This window comes from Cupressus sempervirens, chromosome 8, assembly GCF_028749045.1.
Source record: "Cupressus sempervirens isolate cs-2001-9-10 chromosome 8, ASM2874904v1, whole genome shotgun sequence".
Taxonomy (NCBI): domain Eukaryota; kingdom Viridiplantae; phylum Streptophyta; class Pinopsida; order Cupressales; family Cupressaceae; genus Cupressus; species Cupressus sempervirens.
The window spans coordinates 239056935-239081373 of NC_143125.1; the positions used below are offsets into that span (position 1 = coordinate 239056935).

General features: G+C 38.1%; 1 protein-coding gene across 1 annotated transcript in view; it reads right to left on the bottom strand.

Moving 5' to 3' along the window:
• Positions 1–7199: 7199 nt before the first annotated feature.
• The window catches only part of LOC149542392 (protein argonaute 7-like), a 28239-nt gene continuing 10999 nt past the window's right edge, over positions 7200–24439 (bottom strand). The window contains exons 9-11 of the mRNA XM_089795725.1: positions 14022–14400; positions 10280–11456; positions 7200–8958 (exon numbers count right to left, since the gene is read on the bottom strand). Coding sequence (XP_089651851.1) covers positions 7548–8958; positions 10280–11456; positions 14022–14400 — 2967 coding nt within the window. The 3' untranslated portion in view covers positions 7200–7547. The remainder of the gene's footprint in view (positions 8959–10279; positions 11457–14021; positions 14401–24439) is intronic.

The window sequence follows — 24439 nt, forward strand, 5'->3', positions numbered from 1 at the left end:
TACTTTCTCTCCCCCATCGTTGTACTCTCTCTCTGCCACCCCCTACTTTCACACTTTCACACTCTCTCCCATCCCCTACTCTCTCACTTTCATAGATACACACACACTCTTCTTCTTCTCTCCCATCCCCTACTCTCTAGATCTGTCACACACACTCCCATCCCCCCTATTTCTCTCCCTCTCCCTCTCCCTCTCCCACTCCCTCTCCTACCGCCTACTATCTATCTCTCTCAAGTTCTCTCTCTCTCTCTCTCTCTCTCTCTCTCTCTCTCTCTCTCTCTCTCTCTCTCTCTCTCTCTCTCCCATCCCTTACTCTCACTCTCTCTCCCATCCCCTACTACTTTCTCTCAAACTCTCACACTCTCTCCCATCCTTTACTCTTTCTCTCTTATAAATAAATACACATTCCCGTTCCCCCCCCCTCTCTCTCTCACAGTACTTGTCCCACTGCCTACTCTGTCCCATCCCCTACTCTATCTCTCTTAAATGCTTCCATTCCACCTCTCTCTCCCTCCCACTCCCTCTCCCACCACCTACTCTCTCTCTCTCTCTCTCTCTCACTCTCTCCCTCTCTCTCCCATCCCTCTAACATTGCCTACTCTCTCTATCTCTCTCTCCCCTCTCTCATTCTTGACTCTCTCTCTTTCACACACACACACCCATCCCCCCTCTCTCCTCTTCCATCCCCTACTTTTTCTCTCACTTGCTCTCCCTCTCCCATTGCCTACTCTCTCTCTCTCTCTCTCTCTCTCTCTCTCTCTCTCTCTCTCTCTCTCTCTCCCTCTCCACTCTCTCTCTCTCTGCTACCCTCTAGTCTCTCTTAAATTTTCACACTCTCTCCTATCCCCTACTCTCTCTCTCTCTCTCTCTCTCTCTCTCTCACACACACACACACACACACACACACATTTCTATTCCCCCCTCTCTCCCCCTCTCCCACTCCCTCTCCCATTGCCTACTCTCTCTTCCATCCCCTACTCTCTCTTGAGCTACTTTGTCTTCCCCCTCTCCCATTCCATACTCTCTCTCTTTCACACACATGCACTCCCATCCTCCTCTCTCTCAAGTTCTTCCTCTCCCACTCCATCTCCCATCGCCTACTCTCTCTCTCCCCCATCCCCTACTCTTAATCTCTCTCTCCCAACTTGTACTCTCTCTCACACTTCCTCTCTCTCCCATTCCCTACTTTAAATCTCTTTCCCCCATCCCGCACTCTCTCTTTTCCACCCCTACTCTTTCTCACACTTCCTCTCTTTGCCAGCCCTACTCTCTCTCTCTCTCATCCTATACTCTCTTTGCCACCCCTACTCTTTCTCACTTTCTCTCTCCCATCCTGTACTCTCTCTCCTCTCCTATCCTCTACTTTCTCTCTATCTCTTTCACTCACACACATAGCCATTCCCCTATCCCCCCCCCCCCCCCCCCCCCCACGTAGTTCTCTTTTGCATCTTAGATCTTAATAGTGCATGCGCACTATAGCGCGCACGCGCTATTTAGAACTGAGGTTTAAATAGCGCGTGCGCGCTATAGGGCATACGTGCTATAGGGTGAATGCGCTATTTAAACCTTAATTAAACCCAAGCCTAAGGCTTGGTTTTTCCTTGGAGATCCAACCCAAAGGTTTGGATTTGATAAACAGGCCTGAGACGTGTTTTCTAGAAAACATACAAAAAATGAGTATTTTTTCTTCTGTGCTCCCCTTCAAGATTTCTAATGGTTGGATATCGATAAGATCAGGTTACATAGCATTATAGATCTCTGTGTTAGCTATCTACCATATAATTTATTTTTAATTTGAACTATTTCAAGCCTTTCATCTATAATTTCTTTTGAATGTATGTTCATTTTTTGTCAAAAACCACCACGTACTAATTGGTCTATAGATTTTAGCTCATTCATCGAATTTTGTAATAACTTAATTTTTTAGAAACTAGACTCCATTCTACACACTTTGAATTTTTTTTTTTTTTGATTTTAGATTAGTTTTCAATTATTCCTAGAGGGAGCACATAGATATTTCACGTTTTTGGGATGTGTCTAGTTAAAAAATTCATTAAAAAAAATACACATTATAAAATTACCCGAAAAATTTGGGATAAACTACATAGTGTTAAGTAACTTTTGACCAGAGCGATTAAAGAATTTCAAAAAAAAAGTTAAAATTTTAGGGGGGCCACACTTTGTACTGTGTTATGTTTTTTTGGAATAAACAGTACCACTTTTTGTGGCCCCCTTTTTTGAGGACCTAAAACTAAACCATTTTGAAAAAAAATTAGTAGTTTAGAAACTAGATTCAAAGGACTACGACTTTTGTTTTTGTCATAACTGAAAATTTTGAGTGTAACTATCTTAAAATTCTTGTTGAAGTTCAAAATTTGCAAATTTTAGGAAAAAGGTGGCCACTTATACCCCGCTTTTGGCACCACAACTTTGTGCACTTACCCACTAACCTCTTCCAAAATCTTCTAATCCTTCTTTAATTTTGATTAAAGGCTAATCCCATCATTTCCTACCCCTAATCCCAACGCAAAATATTTAATTAAGATTAAATATTAATCCTCATGTTTATTAAAAATATTTTAATAAATATCTCCTCAACCCAAACCCTTGAAATAAATAAAACTTTATTTATTTCCTAAAAACTTTATTTATCCTCATCCTAGGAAGTTCTAGACTCTTCTAGAAAGTCTTCATCCTCATCCAAAGCCTAGACTCTTCTAGAAGATGTCAATCCTTATCTTTAATCCTAATCCTAATCCCCTCCTAACCTTGTCACATTCCCTAAACATGGGTTAAGACTTGCTAACCCAAGCCAAAGCCAACAAATATCTCCTCCTTCACCCACCCTCATTTATTGCCATCCATTTGCCCATCTCTAACAAGCCTAATCTAATCTTAACCCAAGCCTAATCCAAGCCTTAATCATTTGCACATTCCTAAGTCAAGCTTAAGACTTTCTTAATCCAACCCAAGTCAAAATATCTCAACTCTCTCACAAATATCTCAACCATAAAACTTTATGAAGCCCCCAAAGCCATAAATGACTCTTACAAGCCCATTCATTGCTCTTACAAGTCATTATGAGGGTCTTTATGAGCTTTGAGCCTCCTTTGTTGACCCCTCAACCCCTTTTGCTCTAACCAATGACCTGTGACATGTGTCACTCTTTGATTGGTTGTAAAGAAGCACAATCCATGTGCTCTCCTCTCATTCAATCTAAACTTTCCATAAGCTTTTTTCCATCCTTGCATCCTAGCCCTTGATCCCTCAAGCCATTTGCCTATTTAAGGAATCCTCTCCTAAGCCATTTTAACACAATCTAGAAAGTAAAACCATAATGTCATTTTGAGAAGCCATTTTTACATAAAATCCATTCACCAAAATCTATCAAAAATCCTTCATTGAAGCCCATTTGAGCATTTGAGCATATATACATAATCAAGCCATCTTAGCTATTAGACACACCTCTACATCAAGTGATCATCCTCATTGAGAGAGCCTATCCATGGCTCATATTCTCATTTGAGGACTTCACTTTGTCTCTCATGAAGTTATGTTAAATTAGTATGCAAATACTTTTGATTGTTTCGATCCTACCTAGTTGGGGGAAAGTTTGTTATCAAAACTAATCACAACAGCATCAAATACTTCATGAGCCAACATGATTTGAATGATAGACAACAGAAGTGGATTACGAAGTTACAGGCCTATGACTTTGACATTGAGTTTGTCAAAGGTAAGAAGAATGTGGTGGTAGATGCTTTATCCAAGAGACCTCATATTTATGCTCTAGTTGAGATTACAGGAGATTGAAGAAATAAGATCATAGAAGAGGATGTGAGGGATACTTGGGCTTCTGGAGTAATTGTAGGCACCATACATGATGATTGTTATGTGGTGATGGATAGATTGATAAAGTTTCAGTGTAGGATATATTTGGTTCCTTCATCACAATTTAGGGAGGTAATATTGAAGGCATTTCACGATGCACCTACAGCTGGACATCCAGGGGTTTTTAAGACCTACAAGTAGATCTATGAGCGATTTACATGGAAAGGGCTCAAGGATGATGTTCAGAAGCATGTCAGGGAGTGTGCAATTTTCTTGCAGAATAAGGGAGAGCACACATATCCTACAGGGTTGTTACAGCCTTTGCCCATTCCGGATAGGAAATGGGAAAGTATTTTTATGGACTTCGTCACCGGGTTACCATGAGTACAAGGGAAAGATTGCATCTATGTGATAGTTGACCGGCTGACGAAGTTTTCTCACTTCTTTTCTATTCCATCCACTTACATAGCAACACAGGTGGCCGATCTTTTCTTCAGAGAGATATTTAGGTTACATGGGCTACTTAGTTTCATTGTCAGTGATCGAGACAGTAAATTCATGAGTACTTTTTGGTAGGAATTGTTTAGGTTGTGTGGCACATATCTTACACCTAGCACTAGTTATCATCCATAGACAGATGGGCAGACAAAAATTGTGAATAAATGGGTGGAAGGATATCTAAGGAACTATGTGACTACACAATAGAGGGCTTCGGTCAAATGGCTACATATGAGAGAGTACTGTTATAACACCACTTATCATATGTCCATCAAGATGACTCCATTCATGGCACTGTATGGTTATGAAGCACCTAGTTTCATGGATCTAGTTTTGGGAGATAGTCGGGTGCCCAAAACAAAACACTACTTGTAGGATAGTCAAGATATTTTGAGGGTGTGCAAGGAGAATATGCAACAAGCTCAAAATCAACAAAAATTGAATGTAGACTAGCACTAGATAGAGTGTAGTTTTGAGGTTAGGGATATGGTTTACCTAAGGCTACAACCATACAGACAGTTATCACTCAAGAAAAGTGGAGCAGAGAAGTTGAAGCCTAGATTTTATGGCCCCTACAGAGTGATTCACAAGGTGGGTGAGGTTGCTTACGAGATTGAGCTTCCAAAGGGTAGTCGGGTACACAATGTGTTTCATGTGTCAAGGCTTAAGAAAGCCAGAGGTCAGAGAGTTGTGCCTTCAGCAGAATTACCACCATTAGATGAGGAGGGAAAGCTCGTATTAATTCCTGAGGCTATTCTGGATACTAGGGAAAGGACTCTGCGAAGTAGGTTGATTAAAGAATATTTAGTCAAATGGAGATATCTGCCAGAGGAAGATGCTACCTGGGAGAGTGAGCAGGTGCTACAACAAATAGGACTAAGATTTTTTGAGGACAAGCAATTTCAAGGAGGGCGGACTGTAATGACCCCATCTTTTAGCCTTCACATTCTCCAAAGTCTAAGTGGAGCATAAGAGGAAATTAAATTAATTTCTTATAAAGTCATTAAATAAATTAAATTAAAAAGTGACTTTATATTTAATTAATTTAATTAATTATTGTATTACAAGGGAGAAGCTTCTAGAGTGTATTAATTATTGGAAAGGTGGAAGCCTCTAGTAATTTAATTTTCTAGAAGCACATTTAATTATTGTATTGCAAGGGAAGAGTTTCTAGAGAGTGCATAAATTATTAGAAGGGGGAAGCTTCTAGCACTTGCAATTGATTAACGTTTTAGTTCCTTCTAGAAGGGTGAAGGAAAAGGATAAATGGGGGTGAAAGTCTCATTGTTGAGCATCAAATTTTTGTGAATGACATTTGATAAGAGCTTGGATGTGTGAATCACATATGTTTCTTGGCAATAGGGGACGTTCATCCTCTTTTGTAACAGTCTAGACATCATTCCCTTGGGGTTTGGCCTTTGGAGTACATTGCTTGTACTTGATTTCATCATTTTGAGAATTAATATAATTTCAACATCAGTTCCATCTTCAGTTTGCATAAAAAATCTATTTTGGCAATTGGTTCAGTTTTTGGGCATTCTAGGGTGCCCATTACAAATACTTAGCAAAGATATTTTGTCACATCATTCATTGCCTCATTCATATGCAAAGTGAAAACTAAACTCATTCATAACAAATGACCAAGCCCGTGATTATATCCCACAAAAAAATATAGATTTCTGATACTAAACTAGTTTATTACAAATGACTAGAACTCCCTAGATTATATCCTACAAAAAATAGATTTCTCAAATGAATCTAATTAATATAATCTTTAGATGACATTCACAATATTGGGTTTCATGTGATTGTATAATCTTTGTTCACAATCATATATGATCATCGTAATATATGTTCAATTTCTCAAACCAAACTAATTCATATGAATTGAAAGATCATATTATACAAATTAAAAATCTCAATCTAAACTAATTTATATCAAATGAATAGAACTCAATAGAATATATCTCATAAAAATCACATTTCTCCAACTAAACTAATTCATAGCAATCACCAACTAAACTAATTCATAGCAATCAGCTAAATTAATTTATATCAAATTATTAAATTTCCATTGATTATGTTGAATAGAGATTAGACTTTGCAAACTACATTACTGTATAGCAAATATCTAACAAACCAAAAAATTACTTTCCATAGATTATATCCAAAAAAAAAAAAGACCTCTCAAACAAATTTATAATAAACAATTTCAAAGAAAATTAGAAATTTCTTATTGGCTAAAATACAATAAGGGGAGACGATCTAGTAGTGGTCTGGGTTAACTTCAGGCACCTAGAGCTAAAACTCCTAATCCATACGTCGAAATTTGCCGATTTCTTTAGTGAACCTTCATAGATAAGTGAAGAGCTTAAAGCCAACTTTTCAACTTTCCCACATTTATGGAGCTCTTTGTAGAACTCTATAGTGCAAGGTGGCCTAATAGTGACATTTTAAAACAACCCGTTATGTTCACCCCCCAATTACAGCTCACAAAAAAATAGTACTATTTACACAAAAGGACCAAACAACAACCAAGAAAGTTAAAAAAATCAACTATTAGTACATATGTGATCGGCTATTAGTACATGTACTATCATTTTTTGAAGCTTTTTATGAACAGTAATTAGAGAGATCTATAACAGTAAACATAAAAGTCATTAAAGTATGGACAACTACTGTATTGTGTCCCCTAATACTGATAATTTCTATACTCATTCATCACCACCTCATTCATATGTAACAGTAAAAACTAAACTAATTCATTAGAAATGAATAAAACTCAAAAGATTTTTTTAATAATTAAAGGGGCGAAAGCCAGCAAAATGTATTAAGATTAAAAGTTTTACACGTCTTGAAACCTCACAGAATGAAACAAACTTAATCATGTTTTTCATTATGAAAAATAGAAGAGAACTGCCTTCAGAGAATGAAACAAACTTAATCATTGCTGTCATAAGAAAAACAAAAGAGAACTATGAACCTACTATCTATCCCAATCATAGTTACAAAACTTAACCTGGACCTCATCATAAAAAGGCATGAACTATAGGAACTCAATAGATTATGTACCACAAAAACTTGAACTTCTCAAATCAAACAGGAACCTGCAAAACACTGCAAAGATCTATGGGGCTTCAAGACAGCATTGTAAATGAGGGCATATTCTTTGACAAACTCGTCTCACTTTTCTTCTTGGAACAAGCTCCTCTCTTTCTTCAAATGAACATTTCACCCTCAATACTCTGGCAAATCTTTGGAAAAACCGGAGAAATGGAAGAAGAAGAAGATGAGTTTGCGACAGCCTCGAGATAGAGGCGCCCTCTGTAGGCAGCAAGATCCGCGTAATACACCGGAGGAACCAGCGAGATGGGCTTTGTACATCTGGAGTACGTGTAACACAAGTCATTGATCAACTTCTGCAACTCGTCGGACCCAAATCCATTCTCATCCCAGAGAACATGATAATGCGTGGGCTTGCTAGTCCCCCACTGCGCATAATGACTGCACAGATAGAAATCAAACTCCCTGGGATGAACAATCACACTATCCACAACTGTTCCCGGCGGCACATTGCCGGATTTAGTGCCCACGTTACCCAGTGGAAAAAGCCTCGTGTGATGCCTCTTCTGCGCCACAATGAGCGAAACGGTTGGATTGTACCGGCCATCTTCAAACTGACCGAAAGCCCTCTTCAGATCCTTCAGCTCCTTGTTCAAAACCTTCATGAACTGCCCCTCGCTCACGCCGTCTCTGAAGAAAACTACCCGTTCCGGCAGCTTCGAATTCCTCTTCAAGTATTCCGACAACAATTCCTTGCACATTTCTCCCAGATCTTCGATCTCCTCCTTGCAGCTCTCCTGGCACCGGATTCTCACTATGTAACGGTTCGATTCCGGCCAGTTAATGCTCATCACGACGGCTACTATTGACGGGCATTTTTCACTTCGCTGCCCTGGGTGGTTCACGTCGGCGCCGAAATAGACCACGTGGGAGTTCCGGAACCGTGGGAGTGTCTGAGCGAGTGCCACGTTGCTCCCGCCCACTTTCGCATTGATTTTCAGGGCAAGGTTTGCCAAGTACCTTGAGCAGAATCTGGTGTCGTCGTCGAATCTTTGAACACATTCGAAGTCGCAGCACTGTGTGAGGAGTCCTATCTCTGTTTCACAGATGAGCTTGAGGTTTCTGTATCCGCTGTGTTTGGCCCCCATCATGCAGATCAGTATCTGCAGCTCGCCTTTGCTTTTTCTGTGTATCGACAGAAGAGAGTTTCTCAGATGCGGCACCTTGTCCAGCATTGATAGTGATTTTGATTCCAAGACTGTTGGGTTTTGTGCCATTCGGATGCCCAGCTCTTGGAATCTCGCCACCATTAAGCCGCAGAAATTCTCCATTGTTTTTCTCTGCTTGACATCTTTTGGGTTTTGGAAGAAAGAGAGGATTCCCCATGTTTGAATTGGTTTTGGGTCGAAGAGTTGACGGTTGTGGAGGTTCCATTGCCAGTCACCGTGTTGTGGAATGATCTCGCAGCTGTTTCCCAGCCTCAGCTTTGGTGGGGCTATCACACGGCCGGTTACACCTGTCATTTCTGAACCCACGGACATGCGATACTTCTCAAGAACTGGACCTCTGCAACAAAGAAATTCAAACTCTAGTATACTCATGTTTAGAAAACGAGTGTAAACAATGTGGATAGATATAATTATTAAAGCAATTAAAAATTAGTGTTATGAGAAGATGTATTTTTAAGGCTATTGAGAAACAATGAATAGTTTGTAAGGTATAATGTTTAGTTGATCTTTTTTAAATGGGGTTGTAAGTTAAGTGAGTTTGATTTAGGAAATCTGTATGGTTAAGCACATATGAGTTGGAGTAGAATTGGGATTGGTTACTTGTTGGAAAGGCTAAGTACTCCATTTGTTCTTGTGAATCATTTATATTAAAAAATGATTTTTAATATCATATGCCCAGACTTGATATTGGACCGGATTCTTTAAACAAATTAATTGCGTCGATCAATTTACTCATTTTCTTTTCCTGGACTTGATTTTTGCTTGGAAGCATTAGGTCATATTGAGCAAGGCCTCAAGGCTTGCACTATTGTTTAAATTCTCAAGGGTTGCAACATTCTTTAAAACAAATCATGGATCACCTGGACAGTGAGGCTGAAGGTTGTGGGACACTTTGTGGGTTAAATTCAGACGAGTCATGTAGAAAAGCCACAGATTCTTTGATAGAGGAAGGCAATGGAAATTCAGATGGTAATAAGGCGGTACGCCAAAGTGAGGAAGATTTGAAGATCAGTAAAGATAATAGAGAATTTAGTTCGCATAACTTTGATGAACCTACATGCTATATTTCGATGGGGATTGGGGAAGGTGAAATTCGTAAACAAGAAATTGAAGCTGAAATGTTGCCAGAACATTTAATGCAGGATAAATTGGCTGAAAGGTTATGTAATAATTTTTTGCCCCCAAATTATCAAAGAATCTGTGGCTTTTCTACATGACTCGTCTGAATTTAACCCACAAAGTGTCCCACAATCTTCATCCTCACTGTCCAGGTGATCCATGATTTGTTTTAAAGAATGTTGCAACCCTTGAGAATTTAAACAATAGTGCAAGCCTTGAGGCCTTGCTCAATATGACCTAATGCTTCCAAGCAAAAATCAAGTCCAGGAAAAGAAAATGAGTAAATTGATCCACGCAATTAATTTGTTTAAAGAATCCGGTCCAATATCAAGTCTGGGCATATGATATTAAAAATTATCTCTTAATATCAAGGCTAAGTCTGGGCATATGATATTACTCCATTAAATAATATAACTAATTTAAATAAAATTACAATTTATTGGTTTAATACAATTAACTATATTTTGTGATGATCCATTCTATTAATTTAATTTTAAGAAACCTATTCAGAAGACATGAGATCTTGAGGCAGAACTTACCCTGTAGGCCCGTCTTTTTCCTTCATGATGCCAATGGTTTTATGATACCTGTCCTGAACGCTAGCGCAAGTCACTTCCCTCAACTTCCTAGACTGAAGAGAATTGAGATCATCTCTGGGGAACGTCTGGCCCTCACAGATTTCACAGAGCTCCATGGGAACAAAATTCGGCCTCTCCGGGTTCTTGCTGACATCCAAGCAAGGCAGATCCAGCAATCGAATCTTCCTATCATAACGCTGCCCAAAGTAATCCACAAGCCTCACTTCCTCTCTTTCTCCAATCCTGAAGCTAAGTTGTCTGGCACTCTCTCTTGTCAATCCACGAACACTAAACTTCTGCTTTGTACGCCTATGAATCACACTCACCTTCAGTCCCCTCAGAATCCTCTCTGCCTCCTTTCTCCCCTTGGAACTCTGAAAATCCACTCTACCCATCCTCTCCTTGAGATAATCCAACACTGGAATTTTGCTCTTGTGGAGGGCCACAACTGAGTAATCCACCTTGACGGAAAGACCATTTGCTGTGGGAGTTAGACTCGATGAATACCCAATTGCGGCCACTGCGCCGCCAGTGAGAAATATATGGCGTTGGGGATCTTGATCATAAAGACTGCTCCCTATTACAATCCTCTTCTTGCTTGGATGCTCTCTTATCACCAAACCCATTGCTTGTAGCAACTCCCAGCTTGAGTGGTTCTTCAGACCTCTGCTCAGAAACTCTGCTAATTTGTGCCCGTCGAGTTTCTTACTGAACTTCAGAACTACTCTGTACTCTTTTGCTTCACCGCTGATTAGCTTCACGTAATACTCGCCTTCCAGTGAAGGGAGCAAACAGTAGAGCATCCTCTTTCCATCGTAGATGGGCGTTGCCTTCTTCAAAGCTGGATGGTCTTCAAATAATCTGTTTTTGATTTCATGGGCGTCTGTTCTGGATATGGTGGGGCTGTGTGTTGTGGATCTGAGCGACATGTCCACGTCGTAGAGGAAGATTTGCAGAGATGGGTCGTATTTGACGACGAAATGATTTGCAATGAGGCTGATTTGCATGCACCCGTTTTTCCCTCCCTTGTCGGGTCTGCTCACTGGCTTCAAATCACCCCCGGTGCAACTGCTTGGGGAAGAATTGGCAAGCTTGGAATCATGACTCTCCGCTTTGGCTGCTTGTTCACCAGAAAAACCTATGATCAATTATCCAGGTACACTCCAAAAACGCTATGAATTACATGATAACAAAACTATAAATATAGAAAACAAATAAGTTATGACATTGCTACCAAGAAATCAATTTGATACTTTTCTATAAGATCAGTGTGGTTCATGTCAACCTTATTTTTTCCTTATGAGAATGAATAGTATAGCGAGTATTAATTTAGATTATGTTTATTGTGGGTTTTCTAAAATTGTTTCTAATAGTAAAGTTATAATTTAATTTGTTATGTTAAAAATGTTATATTTATCAACAAATAGATTGAAACTATTTCTTATTTTTCTGTTTGTGATTTTTTTTTTACTGGATCAAAAATATAAAGAACTTTTCTTTCTCATAAGAATAAATAGTATAGTTAGTATTGATTTAAGTAATGTTTATTGAGGTGAAGTATTTTTTCTTTTTTTATAGAGGTTTTAGTTCTGAGAGACAACCCAGCAGAGGCATGAAGTCTGTGAACTATCAACCAGCGAAGGCCACACCAAAATCTCCTAGGACAGATCTCAACCTCATCCCTTATGGTGTCAAAGCCTTTTACTCAACAAGACTTGATTCGTCGTGGTCTCATTGAGAACCATTTAACTTCACTAGTAGATCAAAGATCCACTGACAAGCACCATTTTTCACTAGAAATGAGTTCTTAAAAATTGTTTCTATTATATAGTTTTTTAGTCAAATTCATGAGGTTCACACTAATTTTTCTCTTTCATAAGAATGAATAATACTCTTAATACCAATTTAGATTATGCTTGCTTGAGTGAGACTAGAGATGAGTTATTAAAAATTGCTTCTAAAGAAATATAAATCAACAATTAAATTATTAATTACAATGACATAAAGTAATTTGTTGTAAAAAAAATCTCTTATTTGTAATGTTGGGGATGATGTGGAGGTTAAGATTCAAGAGCTGGTTGATATAATTGAAAATTTAGAAATCCTCTACTATGGTTAATAATTACCTAAAGCTGTTGGAAGCCTTGGTAGAGAGTATGAATAAACTTGTTAGTAATGTGGACATTCATGTGAGCAACATCGTAGTGCAGGACCTAGACAAGGCTAAGAGCAGGCAAGAGGCTACAGTCAAGAAAAGAACCAGATTTTCTACTGAGAAGATGAAGGCTAAGACTGAATAACAGATCATAGATGATGTCAAAGCGGCCGTAGAGAAGATCAAGGAAAAAGAGGAGGAGTTGCTGATGGAACTAGCTCAATGCTGGCTTGGTTATTTAGTCTTATGGTTTTTTGCCTTTTTGTGTTTTTAACATAATTATGTCATTTGGTTTCGGTGCTGGTCATAATTAGTTTGCTAGTTGTTTATGGGTTGTCTGTTGCATGGGGGTGCTGGTTTTCTCTTCCAGCACAATTTATTCTGACAAACTTTATTTCCTATTTTGTAAAGACATTTGGAATTTCAAGTCTCCTGTAAAAACCATGTTTTAACCCTCAATCAAAAACAAATGAATAGAAACTGTATATTTCAAAGTGTCTCTTATGTTTTTATTCAACGAGTCGAAACATTTTATTTCATTAAAATAAAAGATCTTCCCATAAACACATTCTCAAAATCATTTGGTTTCATTTTTCTCATACACAAACATTTGTATAAGAAATGTTACTTTGGTATCTCTTCATCAATGATTGCAGTCTGAAGTGTCACACAGTTCAGATGATACATCAATAAATATTGCACTATGAAGTGTAAGCTAATGCATCTGAGGTTTAATGAAGTATAGCACAGTTCAGACGATACATTTGTGCAGAGCTAGTTTTCCAAGTTGAGAAGGAAGCGAGAAGTTGAATATGTTCTAATAGTATCTGTGAATTTAATCTAGAAGTGATTTGACATCGCCACAGATGGTTTTGTGACATCCAAAGTTTACAGCAAATGACAACTATGGCTTTGTCCTATATGATGGATTTATTACTACAAGAAATAATGGTAGTCTCATTTGATATGCCAGCTATAACTTTGTCCTCGCTCATGGATTCATCTGCCATGGATTCATTAGTATGCGATATAATGGTTTTGTCATATATTTATGTCTGGAAATGTTTCGAGTTTTCCTTCTGGCTGCATGTTAAGATCCTTGACGATATTAAGGTCCGTCCATATAGAAGAACTAAAATGAAGTACTTACATTATAATAGAGACTCTTGAAAAAAAGCGTGTTTCTGTTGTTTCACTTCTGATTAAAGTTTAGTATGACTTTGTCCTCTATGGTAGATTCATTACTGTTTTGTTATGTGCACATGTTTCTAAACATTTCTAACTTCCCTTCTCATTAAAATCTAAGAAACTTGATGGTGTCAAGATCTATTGAGAAATTAAATTGAAACACAAGAGTTCAAATGAAAACTACATAAATTTGGACAAATAGTGTGGTGGTTGTTTCACTCTTTTTAAAAGGAGTTTTTCAATTCATAATCTCAATATACAGAGAAGAAATTGTAACATACTATGGAATAAATAATAATAACCTGGTTAAAGAAGAGGAATGGAAATTGGTAGGTAACCATGTACAAGAATATCACTTACATGGATTCAAAGGTGCTGGCTTGGAAGGGTTCTTTCCTTGGAAGGAGAGGGATGGAGTCCTATCCCCGTCCACGGTGGGTGAAGGGAGGAACTCCAGAGTGGGAGTAACAGGTCTAGGATTAATCCCTTTTCTATGGCCCTTCTCACGACCTGTTCTCTGCCATTGACGTTCCTCATCTTGACCTTCATCTTCATTTCGATTTCGATTTTGACCTCGACCTCGACCTCGACCTCGACCTAGATCTCTTTCTCTTCCTCTTCCCCTTCCCCTTCCCCTTCCCCTACCTAGGCCTAATAAGTCTTGGCTTTGGCGTTGGCCTGTTCCTTTTCCTCTTCCTCTCTGGCCTCGGCCTTCCATTGCATAGAACTTTGCCACTGTCTATGCTCGTAAATGATATGGCCATCCACATTTTGTATTTCATATCGTGGAGTATAAGACACTATATTGACAAAGGAATCAACGATGAAAATGGGAATTATGCATACAAATGCTCGTCACCAATGGGATAAAAACAGTGGATGTTGAACTTCCTTGTAGAGACCGCTAACCATATAGTTTTTATGATGCACGATCCTAGTTGACGTCGGCCTTCTCTCAAACCTCTTTTGATTCATTTTTCCATCCTGGCTGGCGAGTCGGCTGTTCTAATGTTAACTAATCGGACATATCTAAGGTTTTTTTGTTCAGTTTGTTTGTAAGTTATGTTACCATGGCTAGGATCTTCCAAGTCGCTTATGCTTCACCTGACTTTTAATATAAGTTGGTTTTATGTCGATGCACCCATTATTTTTATTTTTTATATATTTAACTAGTTATTATTGTTCAGATTATTTAATTAATTAATAATTTTCTTAAGTTAATGTTGGTATGTTATGATGGTTAAGTTGTTGTTTTGTTGTACTTACCATCAAGCTTCAAATTCTATTAGACAAGAGGTCCTCCATTTGTGGTCTGAGTTGTTCATAACTCCATGTCAAAGTGTTTATCCTTCTTCTTCTTTTTAAGGAAAAAAGAAATCTAGCAATTGTCTCAATAATTAACTAGCAATTGGACATTTTTTATACAAAAGATTGTGTTCTTTGTGGAAGGGGCTATTTGAAGAATATACAACTAAATAATGGTTCTAGACACAACTAGTGAAAGAGACTAAAAGATGGTAGATAAGATTTTGCAAGCATAAAACTTGATATCCAAATATACAAATCGATAAAAAAGTAAAATGAATGGTAGGGTTGAATCCTTATTGAAAGAGAAGAAGATGATAGATAGGATTCTTCAATCATAAGACCTAATATAGTAATAAACAAATTTATTAAAAGGAAAATAAATGGTGGTGGTCAATCCTTTCTTAAAGAGAATAAATTATTGTGGTGATGTTTGTCAATTCTATTTGGCATCATTACCCTAAATATGGCATTATCGTGTAATTTTTATCAAATGCACAAGCCACAAAGGTTAACATGTTCAAATTGAAATAGGTAGAAATTATCAAAGAATACTAATAGATCCCTCTCCTTCCCTCCCTCTCCCTCTCTCTCTCTCTCTCTCTCTCTCTTCCTAGAATTTATGTGGTATGGGCTTAGGGTATAGGTTTTTTATAATAAGGTGGAGGTAGTAAAATAATTAGGGAAGGATGAAGGGTGGAGAGAGAGGGGGGTTAATTGATGAGGGAGAGAACTTGAGAGAGGAAAGATAGAGAGGTGAGAGACCTTGTTGGGTATGGAGAGGGGTGATGCATATAAATAGATAGAGTAGGAGAGAGGTGATGATGTAGAGAGGAGATCTAGAGAAAAAAGGGAGAGAATAATAAAGAGAACGACAATGATAATGAGGGAGGGAGTGAATTAGAGACATATAGAGTGGATTGAAAGAGAGAAGGGGGGGGGGGGGTTGTTGGGGGTTGGTGATGGATGCAATCTTGTAATGTCATAAATTGTGAGAACATTACTAAGGTGTACAATTTATTCTTATTTAGGACCCATTTTACTTTGTGTGCATTCCTCTATGCGTCAAAAAGCCTTGTTATGCATTTAGGTGATAAATATTTAAATATTTGTCAATTATTAATTTGATTTATTTATAAGATTCCCTCTTTAATGGTTGTGCTCCTTCAAATTAAATTCTCCAGTTGTAATTAATTAATTAATTAATTTAAGTGCATGTCCCCTTTATTAATTCAACATTATCAAATCTCTGTGAGGACCCCTTAATTATACGTATGTCCCATTCATTATTTCAAATATTATCATCCTCTAGCATTCAATGACCATAATTTGAATTGGGTAGTATTTTAGTATTTATTTCAATTTCAGGCCCTTTTTCCTAGAACAAGATGCCTGAAAATGGGTAGGACAAAATTAATCACCTCACAAATTAGGAGGTGCCTCCTTCTATTAGAGTGGAGTTGTCGTTGCACCAAAAGAGTAATCTATCAATGTCCAATACAACCACTCAACTTACAGTACATAGGAGGTAGTTAAGTCATTGCCACAAATCCCAAGGGGAGCGTTGAACAAATTTTCAACAATCTCCCCCTCAGTGTTGCTTGAGGGTTTGAGGATTCAAACCTGTGACCAAGCTTTGCTACCACTTATTAGAGTGGGGTTGTCATTGCACCAAAAGGTCGATATATCAATGCCCAATACAACTACTCAACTTACAATACACACAAGTCGATTAAGTCCTCGTCACAAATCTTGAGGGGAGTGTTGAAATAATTTCCATCACCTTCCACATAAATATGGTCCAAGTTTGAATAATGGAAAGCTCTTCAGTTTTCAATTGGATATCCAAATCTCAATTGACCTAAGCTATGAGTTGTAAGCCTTGAAATGAATTAGAGATGTATAAGATAAATGATACCTCTCTAATTTTGGCATCCAATAATTTAATCAAACATCTATTACCAATATATTAATTCAAGGTTCAAGAATTTAATTATTTATCCAGTTTTAACCATTCATGCATGTCAAGCATTCATCTAAGTTCTATAATTCAAGCACTCATCCAAGTCAAATCATTCAATTATTTCAAGAAATAACTTTGGCAAGCTACAATAATCATTATGCAAGTATGTCTTTCATGATGTCCTTTTAGGTCATTTTAGAGTTATGATATTTCATCAACACTTGTGATCTCATTTCAAACAACATAGAACTATTCAAGGTACAAAATCAACCCCACAGCTCCAAGAATCACCTGCATGCAAACGCCTGTCACAAAAAGAGAGAAGCAAAAGCTATGGAGGTTGGAATTCCCAAATTCAATATAGATGAGACATTCTTGACGAGAAAAAAGAGAAATTGTTGTTATCAAAAGTGAATTGAGTAATAATTACAAAGAGAGATCATCTTTATAAAGGAAATCAAAATCGTAAAAGAATGTCTAACCTAGGTTGCATTATAATTATTAATAAAAGAATGAACTATTAGATGCCTAAAGTTTAGCTTAAGCAAACTAGAGTTAATTAGGAAATATTTAATTACTCTAACACTCCCCTTAAGATAAACTTAGGGAGTAGCTAAAGCCCTAGAAACTACTACAAAAAGTAGATTTGGGTCCCGATAACAAAGCCTAATGAGGTACCTAAGCACAACCAAATCTCTAAAAAGAGGAGAAATAAAGAAAACCACATGGGAAAAACCCTACTCCAAAAAGAGATGGAAATAATGTTGAAAAGAACTAGTGAAGGACTGAAGAAGCCTCCAAACTAGGGAATGTCCCAGAAGATAGGAACAAAAGATGATCATGAAGAACACCACTAAAGCATGTAGAAGCTACAAAGCTCTGTCGAAAGTAACTACTGATATGAAGAACCTCCATTGAAATAGAACCTGACCAGGTAGAGAAGACTAATCTACATCGAATCAGGAGGCACACAAAACACCAAATCCTAAAGAGTAAATCAATCGAACATGGAAGGCTACAACCAAAGTAGGAACCAAAAGAAGAGTGTCTATATGGTAAATGATCCATCTCACTAAAATGCATAGTTACCTAGCCATTGCATCCGCCTAGTACATAGGAACAAAAACTAAATGTATAGCTCACACCATCTAACCAAGGAAGCATGAGAAACAATAGAAGAACACCCTTGATGTAGACAAGGGTGAGGTGATAGGAAACTAGAAAAGTGTGCAAAAAGAACTACAAGTCAACGAACCACAATCAAGATGCACAAAAGGGTACATATGTGTGTACTGAGATGATCAATCTCAAACATGTCATGAGGCTAATATCACATAAGGGAAGCTCATTGGACAAAGGAAGATTGCAAACAAAGGAAAAACATCAACCCCCCATCGCACTTTAATCATAAGTAGTGCATGTACAATAAGGTACAAGATATAATGAATCCAAAGAATACAATAAGTTGCATGAGTATCCTCAGATGACATTGCTCGGATCAGAAGGCAAAACAAGGCAAAACAACTGAAATAAAAATACAGATGCAATATGGCACTTTATCTCAATGTATTTGCAAGAATGCATATAAGTGATGTCTAAAAAGTCCAGAAGAGACATAAGACTAATACAATAGATAGTACAAGTCATGACGAATCTTCTGAAGCAACGAAATTGATCTTTAGACCTGAAACAACAAAGATATCCACCAGAATGCAAAAATGCAGAAGATTGAATAGAATGTGCCTAGAGCATAATCTAGAAAAACAATTGGCATCATTGGAAATAGCTCAGAAAGACCTTTCCAATGATATATAGAATTCCCAAATCGGAGATCGAATGCTCAAGATATGTCTCCTAGAGTGCAAAATTGTACTCATACATTTGACAATAGAAAAAGCCATAAAAAAGCATCAAATCTAAAAACTAATTGTACCACTGTGACGGCCTTGGAGCCCTCTTTCTGGCTATATCTCATTTCCAAAAAATAGAGTTTGTATGCCCAAAATATGAGCAAAAATGCGAAGGTAGGTCCAAATAGAGCCTAAAGAGGTGATAGGAGTGCCAATGCAATGTAGATGTTAGCAAGTGACAAGCATAATTATGACATTCAAACAACCATCAAGGAAAAATAAATGCCTAAAAAAGTCCTCTTCGCTGGAAAATATTTTTTGTTGATAAAAGACCAAGAGCTTGGAAAATAGTTGTCTCTTGATTTTGAGCCGAAGCTGGAAAATGAAATTTGGTGGTCATAAAATCACATGTTTGAAATAAAAAATATGGGTGGTAAAGTTTTATTCACTGGAAATTTTTTTTATCAATACCAATAAAAGGCATGCATACGAGCTGAGAGAAGTAGCCCATCTAAGAGTGCTCCACCCAAAAGTCTATTTCCACAAACAAAACCAAAAAAATTGCCTCCACCAAACAAAGCATGTAAATACTAAGGAGATAACAAGGAGTCCAAACAAAAATACCAACAAAATTTACTAGAGATAATGTTGATGATGGGAGACCATGTGGCTAGTGAGTGGATGGAATTCATGACATGCGACCCAAATTGATTGAGATGTGTGCTGCCAAAGAAAGAGGGTCGCCAAATCAAGTTCATGGGCCTTTTTCCATAAATCCATCAATGAAGATCCCACAAACTGACACAACTAGCCAAAGACACCAAGAAAGGTGGAATTTGAAACTGCTAACTACATGTCCAAACTGTCGATGGGCATAATAAATTCCAATTGTGCATGGCAAAAATGCCTCAAACAATAGAAGCCTTCAAGCCACCAATAATGAAGGTGAAAAAACTACGAGTTTGAGACCCCCAAATAAATGTGTGCCAATAAGAATGGACACAGTGAACAAAGGTCCCAACAAACCAGTAACCCACCAATTTTTTTTGAAAATAAAGGTGTTGACCAAGTGCATGGAGGGGACACTAGAAGTGGAGGGAATGTCACATATTACCAAGGAAAATTGCGGGATCTCCTTCCCAAAAACGTGCACCAAAAGATATATCAAAGGCAAATAAAATACCTAGTGCATTGGTAGAATGACCCCTAACCAAATCCGCTTCACAATTCACTAAACCAACATTCATGTAATGCCCCACCATGTGACCCAAAAGAAGTTAACCTAAAGTTTTACTAAATTTTCCAAACTTTTTTACTTAAAGTTTAAGATAATAACTTAACAACAACAGTTATAACATAGCAGAAGCAATTGGAATTCACATAAGCACATACCATAAAACAAATTACAATTCTTAAGAGTCCCATGACGTTGAATCACATTTAATTTTAATTAATAATAAATCTAATATATAATAAATCCACATCAAATAATAATATACCAGTATGAATCAATTTAAATAATATACAATAATATATGATGCCACTTGGCAATAAACAGAATGCACAATCATCCACTATACAGGTCACAAGGTATGAAAGGCTGAAATAATATACATCATGAAATATAATACATCATTTCTTAAGATCTTATGAAATCAAATACAATACAATAATACAACCATCCATCATAGAAATACAAGAACAGATAGAAAGGAACATTTGCACAAACACATATAGCAGTGACATCTGACAGTCAGATCTTAATGGTATAAGAAAAACTATTGTCACAGAGGTTTGCACCCGCATTCAAAGTTTTTACCTAAGGACAACCTTGTGAAACATGGAAACAACCTCCAAGCTGTGGGACTTGAACTGTGAGGTTGAGTCTCTGGAGAAGGCCGACTTCCTTTACTATCAGGGGGCACCTAACTACTCTTGGAGAGGAAAATAGAGAAGGAATGCATGAAAAAAAAATCTACCTGCTCTAACCTAAGGAGGTGATGCACCAAAATAGAGTGTTCAAACCAATCTCTGCCCATACATGCACTATTAAACCATCATGACACCAAAAGATATACACATCCAGACTTTCTTTAATCTAACAATCACATGAAGATCAAAAAACCCAAATGAATGACACAAGGAAAGAGAGGATTCACTTATATACCATTCATAGGCCAAAAGAGATACAGTCATGTAGATTGCAGATCTCCACAAAACACCAATGAGAGGCAAATAGTTCTTGCACTTTCACATTAATGGCTGCAGGAGATAAGACAGAATGTCATACAGTTCAGAGGCAAAGGGAATTTACACATGAAATTGCAGAGCAATATTAGAGAAGTCAGAGAAGAGTCGACCTTAACAAAATCTTCAAAAATTGCCTTTATAGCTTAGGCATAATTGAGATATTTTTTGACTGAAATTACTCTACAACCATTGCCATTAAGTCCTATAAAGAATAATCATGCAGATTTAGGGAAAATCTAACCTCGACACAGATGTAAATGCAATGAAATTTGATTTGTGTTGAAACAGGGCCTTGAGAAGATAGAAACGACACCATTAAACAGTTCTGACCAAGTAGATGGATCAATTGGGGGGTGGAGTGTTCTCCCGAGTTCACTAAGTTCAACATTCATCCAAGAGTGGTTGGCATTGATCACAAGGATCAGATCGTGGAACAAAACTTGATTTCCCTTGTTTCTAGCTCATGAATCAGCAAGGTCAAACAGTCAACTAAATTATGCCACTAGGATGAGCCACGTGGACCAATGACTTCATTTCATTTTGCCACCTCGCAGAGTCTTCCTGCGGTTGACCATATTTCCATAATTAACTACACCACCTCCTCAGAACCCTGACTGTGGCAGTCTCCCAACTGCTAGCCTCTAACTATTAATGCCAACTGCAGTATTATGTCCCTGGGCCCGCAAGGACACATGTCGCTGAATCGCTATCTCGCTATACATATCCTCCGAGCAACTCTTCATGGCGAGATAGTGATGGTCATCAATCTGAGACCAAATCAAAGATGGAAAAACTGCACAAAGTACCCTGAAGAAGTGGTGGGTCCGTACTCGCTATGTTGCTATGAGTAAACAACTTGCAACTTTCCATAGCGAGATAGTGATCATCGTTGATTCAAGATCGATCATGTGGAAGACATTTGATGCATCCCTAAATAGAAATATGGTGGCTCCCTTGTCGTTATGTCGCTATAGTTAAATATCAATCATTTCCTCATAGCGACATAACGAGAAACGTCGATCTACCACCATTTGACGGCCCTAAAGGTACACCCAACATGTCACTGTACCAACCAATAGGAACTTGACCTTTTTCAACTTGTCTAGTAAGTCTTCACTTTTGTGGCCCGCCAAGGGAAACAGGACCCATAATCCACATGGAAAGCACTCGCTACCTCGCTATACATAACTTTTGAGCACCTTTCCATAGCGAGTTAGCGACAAGCGTTGATTTTGCTTGATTTGACAATCATGAAAGACTTTCCATATTACTATGCTTTTCCCTTAATACTTCTAGCCCCACAAGAACACATGTCGCTGAGTCACTATCTCACCATGCATAACCTTTGAGTAACTCCCCATAGCGAGATAGCGACGATCGATCAAGACTAACTTGACGATCAAAAATCCTCATGTGTTTACGGAAGGAGTGTGGGTCCAGGGTACTGATGACATAAAAAAAATCTACACAACTGGTGGAACAAAACCCTATTTCAATCACATTCATCCTTCCACGTCCCCTATGGCCCCATCATGTTCACTTCATGGTGCCTTGCTATGTTGCTAACAACAAGATGCCTGAGTTTTTCAATAGCGAGTGTCAGAAAACTTTTAATTCCAATGACGTCTCCCGGCTGTTTCCATTGGGTCCCTCTCCTATTTTGATAGTACTTGCACATGGCTGGAAAGTTAGCCAAAAAAAAAATCCTGACCATTGCCCCTTCACATTCTAGTCCCACTTTCCATAATTCTTGGTACTCGCTATGTCGCTATTGGAAACAACCTCACAACTTTTCATAGCGAGGTAGCGACATCCGTTGATCTCACAAGATCTGACGGCAAGGAAAGTTGCGGCCAGCGAAAAAAAATAAAAAGGTTTTAATCATTTTATTTGGTATTTCGTAGGCATTAAAATAATACAAAATATGGAAGGTGACCATTGGGTGGGGCAAGCATTTAAATTCAAATTTTGGTGGGGTGGGGGGGGCAAAAATGGTAACATTTCTGGCAACTCAGAGGGGATGCAAGCCTGCTATGCACGTGCCTAGTGGCGTTCTACATCCATTGGGCTATGGAGTCACAAAAAAAATTGGATCTATGCATTGCGAAACCCTAGCCCTACCTCTGCGGTAGCAAAACATTTGGAAAATCCTGTCTCTGCAACCTTCAAAACTTTGAAAAACTAGCTGCCTGACAGAGAGACAGCCTGTGCTCATGCACTTCTTGGAAAAGAAGAAACTATAGGAAACAAAACATAAGCTACATATGTACATGAAACTTCAATCCTTATCAGAGACATGGCTTGAGATGGATCCCATTGACCGGGATAGGAAAAATTTGACCACCAGGCTTGCTTAATTGAAAAGCATTGGCCTGCTTGCAACTGACAATCAAATAGGGACCACTCCATAGTGCATCAAATTTTGAGTGTCTCCCTGGTTTTGCCCTGTCTGCATCCCACTTTAAAACTAAGTCACCCTCTCTGAAGGTTCTGACCCTAGCCTTCTTGTCAAAACTCTTTTTTACCTATTGTTGATGTGTTTCTAGGGTTTGTATGGCCTGACTTCTTTTCTCTTCTAGCTCCATCAGCTCAGCCATTCTTACTGTCATGGCATCATCTTCAATTAGCTCCAGCTGATGAGCTAGTTCTAGGGATGGGAATTCTAATGAAATTGAAAGCCTTGCCTCTCTGCCATATACCAACATAAATGGTGAGTTTCCTATTGAGCTCTTAGGTGTTATTCTATAAGCCCACAGTGCAGTCCTCAGCTTTTGATGCCAACACCTCTTGTTATCCTCTATAGTTCTTTTCATAATCTTAATCAGATTTTTGTTAGAGGACTCAACCAAACCATTACCTTGAGGATAGTAGTTTGAGGATGTGCTCAAGTAGATATTATGGTCAACTGCCCATGCACAAATCTAAGCTCCTACAAAAGATTTTGCATTATTTGAAATAATGGTTGAAGGGGCACCAAACCTAGTCACAATTCCATCAAGGAACTCAACAACTAAAGATTCTATGGTGTCCTTTAATGCAACTGCCTCTGTCCATTTGGTAAAGTAATCTATAGCAACTAAAACCCATTTGTGACCAGAACTAGAAGGAGGATTGATAAGGCCTATGAAATCCAATCCCCATTGAGCAAAAGGCTGGTCCACCTAAATGGGATGAAGAGGAAGAGCTGCAAGCTTTTGCTTACAAAAAAAGAAAGCACATTTTTCACATTTCCTCACATACCTATGACAATCATGGAATAGGGACGACCAGTAGTAACCAACCCTCATGACCTTCATTGCAGTTGTCCTTGCTGAGAAGTGACCACCATTAGGACCATCATGAAGCTCTTTGATCATTCTTTTAACCTGGTCCTTGTCAATGCACCTTAATAGGGCTCCATTAAAATCTTT